This window comes from Pecten maximus, unplaced genomic scaffold, assembly GCF_902652985.1.
Source record: "Pecten maximus unplaced genomic scaffold, xPecMax1.1, whole genome shotgun sequence".
In the NCBI taxonomy this organism is placed as follows: domain Eukaryota; kingdom Metazoa; phylum Mollusca; class Bivalvia; order Pectinida; family Pectinidae; genus Pecten; species Pecten maximus.
The window spans coordinates 92596-101209 of NW_022979492.1; the positions used below are offsets into that span (position 1 = coordinate 92596).

Sequence of the window (8614 nt, forward strand, 5' to 3'; positions counted from 1 at the left end):
AAACATATGCCAAACATTTCCCAACACAAATCCTAATGTTTAAACAGGTACGCACTATAAACTAAAGTATTATATTACATTTTAAGTACCTCAATGAAAGTGAAGGAATCCAATGCAACAAGTATATGCACATGAATAGACGAACTGACTATTTTGGAATTATCCATTATTTTCAGTTTTGTTTTTTAATTTTGAGTGAAATTTATAGGATAATTGTGATTACCATGGTCACTGCTCTATTACGTCCTTCGGTAATTTTCTTCTAATTTTGTTCAACATTGTTATGATCCCATATGCAAATTAAAAACAAAGCATTAAGCAAATGTAAAAATAGCAAGATTGGAAAGATTTAATCATATTCTTGATATCTTGTTTGGCATCTAAAGCGTACAATGACATATCTCCTTAGGTAAACATTAATTACGGGTCATTTTGATTTGCTGCCATACAACTTTATTCCATTGCGCTAATACGTTGTGTATCTTTTGTAAAATGATCATCATAGTCAATTCATCAATCATAAAACACTTATATAACAATTAAGAGCACTGAAAGTAGGAAATAAAAAGGACACAAGTACCATTAATTTAGTGGACAGTAATTGACAAGAATGAGATACCTTTCATCCTAACAAGAGACTATTGATGATTGCGAGTAGAAAAAAAAAGACAAAAACAGAAATTTATCTGGTTACTGATCTCTAGCAAGGATGCGTATTGGATATCTTTGAACTAAAAACACCTATACAATTCTCAATTGTTTACGTAAAGTTGTTTAGACTTGTTAAATCTTACGTGTGTTCACCAAGCACATAACGTTCTATGTACGCTCGAAATCAATTTTTTTAAGGTTAAGGTTAAGGTTTTCAATAGGAAACGAGTTTGATATATGAACCTTAACCTGTCTTACTTTATTCTTCCGTTTCATTGCCCTAATTCTTTTCTTAATCACAGTCGTGGTGGCAAGCTAAAATCACAAATAAAACTGTGTTTATAATGTATTTATATATGGTATAAGTTTCTGTTGCTGGACAGTGAAGTATACATGTTATCAATTGTTCAAATCTGTTATGTTCACCGATTTTTCCTTTTCACAATACCTTCGATGAATTCAAATTCTAGATTTAGGCGTGATAAGCATAAATGATGCTCTGTTGTTCCTGGAAAATTGACATTCATACAACATCTGAAGATATCTTGAAAGAGTTTCAGAAGCGAATAACATGGTATGAAAAGTATTCAAAAACTACTGACGAACTCAATGAAGAAGAACTACAACATGTTGGTGATTCAATCGAATGATTTCAGTTTGGTCGACTTGCTCCTTCATTTTGTTCTTTTAGCTCACGAAGCACATCTTCAATAGGTGTGACAAGGGTCTGTTGAGAGGACACTATCCCACCAATAGCTAATCCGAGACACTCGAAAGAATTGTCATTTTTCACAAATACAGCCGACCCGGAATCACCTTGCATAAAGAACTCTTGTCCTGCTGTTTTATTAACGACTAGCTGGCCTTTTAGGATTAAAGAATTTCCATGTACTGGCACTGAACATAAATGGTCAGTGACTTTCACTTGCGCCTGACAATGTGTGCTATTAAACGCCAAGGTTCCAACGCTCAATCCAGTCATTATTCCGCATTTTATCGTTTTATATCCAAGGTCAACCTTTTTCTCCTCTTGCTTGAAAATCTTCCCGCTTGTAAACTTCAGATTTCTTCTTTTGAAATCTTAAAAAGGAACAATGAATTTCTAAAACAAATGTTATGATTACGCGTAATTTATTCTGAAAGACCAATCAACAAAGAAAAAGATAACAAGGAGCCTCAAAGTTTGGCATTATCCCTCACGCCCCGCAGTTGGTATGAAAACCACAATTCATGTATATATCAAGCTCAAAGTAAGAGTTATTAAGGAAACAGTAATTTGGTATATTTGATTAAGTTTCCATGGTGACAGAAAAAATACCGAAAATGGAAGGTCCGCAATAGCAAAAGGCACATATAATCTGATATATTCAGAAAGTTTCAAGGAGCTGCGTTGAACAGTTTTGGGGTTATAGCCCGGAAACAAAAGGAAACAGTTATTTGGTATTTTTGATTAAGTTTCCATGGTGACAGAAAAAAATACCAAAAATGGAAGGTCCGCAATAGCAAAAGGCATAACTAGGGCACTAGTCTGATATATACAGAGATGTTCAAGGAGCTGCGTTGAACGGTTTTTGAGCTATATCCCGGACACAAAAGGAAACAATAATTTGGTATTTTTGACTAAGTGTCCATGGTGACAGAAAAAATACCGAAAATGGAAGGTACGCAATAACGTTTCGCGGGGGATACTTACGACCAAAACATTGCTGGATAAAATGATATAAATGATTTAACATCAAACCAACGAACGTAAAGCGGCAATAATTAAACATTTAACATTATTTTGTATAGCATCACGATCAAATACATCGCTTAGGTCAAAAACGCATATGGTTGGTCATTACATCTGACACAGCACCCAGGTCATAACTTTGTTTGAACCATTCTATAAAATAATTAAGACTTTACAAACGGCAATCATCTTGCATCTGCAGAATTTAAATAAATACAATAAAGATATATATAAAAGGTCCAGACGCGTCAAAGGAATATATTTTTTATTCTAACCTAGGAAGTTTAATGTGTAAAACAATTTAAATCTAGCATATATTTTTTTATTAGTTCCAGACAAACATATACATCAATACTCTCTTAATTACGTACATGTAATCAATTTTTATGAATACTCATATTTTAAATCTACTTTACATTCTTATTTATTGGGCATTACAGTGTATGTAGAATTGAAACAATCAACGAATGAATGTATTGACTGGAGATAATTGAAAAATGGGATTGGGGGATAGTTTGGATACAAAGTAGAAGCTGATTAAGAAAGGAAATACAGAGATAAGAGAGAAAGGGACATAAGAGGAAGGAGAGATGAAGGAACGAGATTTCCGACGAAAGCAAAGGCAATTTCTGAAAGGGTGACAAAAAATAACTGACTAATGCTAATAAAGCATTTAATGAGGGAAAAGATTGATACGATTCCAACAAAAACACAAATTGAAAAAGTATGAAAAATAATTGCATTGGTAAACTTTAATCTATGTCATAATGAAAGACACTACCTTATTGTAATTGTTATATTTATTTTCTAAAAGCTTAATGTTAAGCACTGAAATCCTCAATAAAAGTAGCCTCCTTGTCATATTTTCTTGCTAAGTATCTCTCGATGTTATATGAAGATTTAAGGTTACTAATTAGAGTGGGCAAGTAGAGAGCTTTACCTAAACACTTTTGACAATAAATATAGTCCTTCATATTTAGTATTATAATATTTTCTGCTCTGTTATTTTGGTGTGGGTTTTGTGCTATTTTACCAAAAATGATTTTTTTACAGACATTAAATATCTCATTACACGTAGCTTGCACCCAAATTTGGAAAGCCATAATTAAATTTTGGACTTTATTACATTCACAAAGTACATGATGCTTAATTCTAAATTGTAACCATTGCAGTTTTGAATTTTTATTTATGTCAAGAGGCAATCTGTATATTTCTTTTCCATTCCCCAAAAGGTATATTTCTAAATATGGTGTCTCACATTGCTTGGCCTGTAGGCAATACATTATTTCTATTCAATATATTAACGTATCTCTTGTACCTTTTTTACTTTTAACAAGAACTGTCGCCAGGATGGCTGAGTCAATGAGTCAATGGTGAATTGGAACTCTTAATTAGAGGCTAACTAAGATATCACAGAAATATAGTGACCAGTTGCCATAGCAACCATGATGTTGAGGAAAAGAAAGTGAGATTCATATCTACATATGGTCCTCTTTATTTGTGTGAAGTTTCATTGAAATTGGCCCTTCGGTTTAGGAGGAGTTGTCTGGACAAAATTACAGTTATGGTTCTTATCAGAAAACCTGTCTATAATGACCAGTTGCCGTAGCAACCGTAATTTTGAGAAAAAGAAAGTGGCATGCACATCTACACATGGTCCTCTATATTTGTGTGAAGTTTTATTGAAATAGGCCATTCGGTTTAGGAGGAGTTGTCCGGATAAACTTAAAGTTATGGTCCGGACAGAATGCGCCTACAGACCGACGGACGGACGGATAGACAACCTGATTCCAGTATACCCCCCTAAGTTCGTTGCGGGGGTATAATAATAATATCAATATACAGTGGTATCAATGGTTATGTACGTTGTTTTTCAAAATTCCATCCTAATCGTTTAACTGGCAAAACATACCATTATAATTAATGAAGTTAGTATTTGAATTAAAAGTTCCATTACATTCATTCTTTTGAAGAAAGCTGCCATCTTCTACAAGTAAATCATTTATAAAAATCACACCTTTATCGAACCATTGCTTATAATATACAGTATTATTACCTATTTTTATTAAATCATTATACCAAATTGGTAGAGATAATATTTGTTCTGGCATACATATTTCAATTTTCCCTCTTAATGTATTCTACGCATTGAAAACATCAATCCAAAATTTGTTATGAAGAACATTTTTGATATTATATTCAATATATCTATTTCCTAGCGTTACAAGCTTATTTCTATTAATTTTTGTAAATAGAAGTGTCTGCCAATTTGAATTGTTGATTTTAAGGCCATTTCAAAATGTTGGATATTAACCATTTGCAAGCCACCTTCTTCATAACATTTCACAATAATATCTCCTTTGACCTTTGCTATTGGACTTCACCAAATGTATTCATTGAACATATTTTGAATCTCTTTCATATTAGATTGGTTAGGTGATGGTAATCCTATAAATTAGTGTGTAAGTATTGGTAGTAGTAGTGTTTGTATTACGGTAACTCTACCTATCGGAGTTATAAAGAGACCAACTAACCAATTGTTTTCCCATAAATTTTAGTGTTAACGTTTTGGAGTATTTCTTTCAAATTCTTGAATTCAATATGACAATTATGGTTTATAAAAAAAGTTTAGGGTCTTATTAAACACCTAATCAAAAAAAAGTTGGGTCCTTCAGCTCAAATTTTCTCCAGGGTAGCCATTTTGAAAATGGGTGAATTTCGCAGTAAAAATTCTCAAAAATCTTAAATGTTTACCTATTAATTGTTATTTCCTGAACTTTTTGGGGGAAAATCAATCGGACTTACGAAATTAATATTAACATTTCTTATTGATAGTTACCTATCAGGCTACATATATATTTTCTCGCTTCATAACATACTGGCCAATCAGTGGCGGCCAGACATTTTATCCTTGGCTCAACTTTCTATACACAGGGGCTGTTTCAAAAATCTATTTTTTCAATTGGTTGGTTGTTCCCTATATATCGTCTATTCTGTTTAATTAGTGCCTTTAATTTTGTATGTTTTTTTTTTTGAAGTTAGGTTGAAATATTTCATTGAGGTCAACATTGAAGTTATTTCCTAAAGGATTAAAATGTGTTGAACCCCATGATAAAGCAAGATTATTGACTAATTTCTCTGAACTGTATTTTTTACTACCAATCCATATAACTTGTGTTTTTGTGCAGTTTAATTTGATTCCCGATATTTCCCAGAAGTAATTAAGTTCTTTTAAAGCATAACTAAGTGATGTTTTAGTACCATCTAGAATTAAAAAAAAGTGTCAAAGGAATACATTTGCACCGATACGATATTTGTTTGTGAACTTGGTTATGTACATTGTATCATTAGAAAACTCCAGGAGCTTTGAGTGAGTCACTGCAATGAGAGCTGTGTTTTATCGTTCCCAACCATTGCGTTAAAACGGTCAGGTGGAATGGACACTTTCATGAGGATCTAGATCCCCCAAAATGCTTAGAGGCTATCACAAAATATAATCCTATCAGTTCCTTTTTATTCTCGTAAGCTTTTCTCTTGTCGCGTAAAGTTTAGTTTTATTTACTGTGCCGCAGCATATATTTACATAATGTCAACTACAGGTCAAGTTTTATTCGCTGTATTTGACAGGCGATTCAGAACTGTCAATTATAGTAACACGGCCCTAAAGCAAAAAATTAAAAAAAAAAAAAGATTATTTCAAGACACCAGACTAAGTTGTTTATAACGCCTATAGATTAAATTTATATAATTCCAGTTCAGCCTAAATCAGCTCCACACGGTAACAAACTCGAAACCAGTAATCTCTTCGAGCTACCGACTTTTACATAACAAAGTAATGTATCCTGTATGTTTACAAAACGTGCGGTCAAATAGTATGAAACGAAAATTGTGATTAAAGAGATTGGATATTTATATACTAATACTAACTTTGATCAACAGCTTTGAGTTGTAATTTCTCCACGTCCCTATCCCTTGCAGAGAAATGAAGCATCTCATTACATGCGATGGTATCTTTGTCAAACATAATCAGCGCCACGTCAACAGCCACATCTGTGTCTTGGCTTGCTTTGAAAATCAGTCTTCTGATATACCCACATCTTTTATAAAACAAAAGGTCGCTTTTACCACAATTCAAATATGATTTGTGTTTCATTTACCACATGTTGCTAGTTTTTGTCTTTATAATGGTTTTGTTGTTCCTACACTTATACATGCAATCAATATAAGAACAATTAATTAACCAATTAGTTAGAATGATTATTAATTTACCTATTAGTTAACACTCGCAATTTTATTTAAATGAATACTATACGAAAATGAATTTGCATCAGTTTGAATTAGGCTGACGGAGAAAACACCTCTGTATATTTAGCCGGGTTTATACCTTACAAATATATTACCTTATTTTTGATTCTGCATCCTCCATTTCACAATCGGAGTCGGAATCAATCGGATCCCTGCAAAAAAATTAACATCATGTTTAATTAAAAACTTGATCATGAGAGTGATCTGCCCTTCAACCACGGTAGAGGGTCGATATGTGTGCTCCAACTTTTTTGAAGATTTTCTTCATATATTTACACTAAGAAAACCAATTGTGGATGAAATACCACATTAGATCCTACAGTATGTATCTGGAATACTGCAAGACTTAACGTATAACTCACGGAAAAGACGACTTGATTGAACATGAATTCCGAAGCGAGTGTTCCGACGAGAGAAAATGGCGCCATAAGTTACGCTAGTGCGGCCACTCCAATCCCACGGACTGTCAAGCCGGTTTTCATATTGGAAACAGATTTATTTGGGACAAGAACAGTGCCAAAGGAATCGTGGCTAAACCACGTTGAACTTTACAGGGCCATCTCAAATGTCATCCCTATTGAAAGACTGGTAGGACTCCAGCGAGTCAGAGGTATGTGGCGAATATATCTTGATAATAGTGAATCGCGTACAGATATGATCACCAACGGTTTGGTTCTAAGGGCGAAATCGGTGAAAATTTATGCAACGAACCCCAATATATATAGCAGCGACGAGGATGATACAACTATTGTCCGAGTTAAAAATGTTCCCCTCTCAGCGTTTTATGGTCAAATCAAACGGGACTTGGAGCTGAAAGGGTGTGAAGTACTAAGTATGTATAGGGAACACCTGCGAATTGACGGCTTCCTTACTAACTGTGAAACCGGAGACAGAGTTGTCACTGTTAAAAAGCTGTTAACGCCACTACCAGCTATAATGACAATGGGTGGTAGATACAGAGCTGTGATTCGCCACAGAGGTCAGCCCAATAACAAAGCTACTTGTAGTAATTGCCTTGAAACTGGCCATGTCGCGAGGGAATGTGTAAAAGAAAAAGTGTGCAGGGAATGCAAAGAGCCTGGTCATATTAAATCAAACTGTCCCAAACTATGGAGCTCGGATATAGTCGACCAAGCATCTGACGATGATGATGACGACTATACGAACTCAAGTTCTGAGAACAATGAAACATCAGATGACGAGGTAAATACATGCACATCGGAAGTGGCAGAGGAACACCAAGCCTCCGCATCTGTCCAGTCCGAAAGACCAGTATCCCCTACAAAATCTAATAAGGCTGAAGTCTCTAAGTCGAGTGGGTCCAAACAGAAAACAAAGAAAAAAGAAAAGGTAAAAAACAATAACACACAAAAGGAGCAAAAAGCTACAAAACCTGGTCAGAAGAACATCAGCAGTCAACAAAAAGACAATCAAAAGCGTATGGACTCGTTCCTAAAGGATACTCCTTCAATGAAATCGAAACAGTTGAGTGCTGATATTCGTTCCCCATTAGATGAAATTAACAGCCAGCCAAAAATGTTATGCGAATAGCTTGATAGAAAATACAAAATTCCAGAAGTCAATTAAATTTGTTTATTGTTATACATGGATATATAATATATATTCAAAAGTAAATACAATTCACTAATGTATACAGATTAAAATGACTAAGATAAATACAGAAACAAATAAGGTTCAAAAGTGGGACTACCCAATTATATATTTAGTTTACTTATCTATACATTGCAATACATGCAAGATAAGTAAGTGTATAATTAACATAGAGGATATAATATATGAAATGGTAATGAACCAAATATGCATCCCTATATTAGGTACATTTGTATGCTGACTATAATATTGTCATATCAAATATTGTACCAAATGTATATACCTACCATAGTAACGTATGAAACGTTGAAGTAT

At 33.9% G+C, this 8614-nt stretch overlaps 1 protein-coding gene across 1 annotated transcript; it reads right to left on the reverse strand.

Annotated features, from left to right (window-relative positions):
• Positions 1 to 1303: 1303 nt before the first annotated feature.
• LOC117318739 lies at positions 1304 to 6998 on the reverse strand. The gene is made up of 4 exons (XM_033873692.1): positions 6994 to 6998; positions 6784 to 6840; positions 6311 to 6480; positions 1304 to 1731 (listed from the first exon to the last, which is right to left on the reverse strand). The coding sequence occupies exons 1-4, from the start codon at positions 6996 to 6998 to the stop codon at positions 1304 to 1306; spliced, it is 660 nt and encodes a 219-aa protein (XP_033729583.1).
• Positions 6999 to 8614: the final 1616 nt, after the last annotated feature.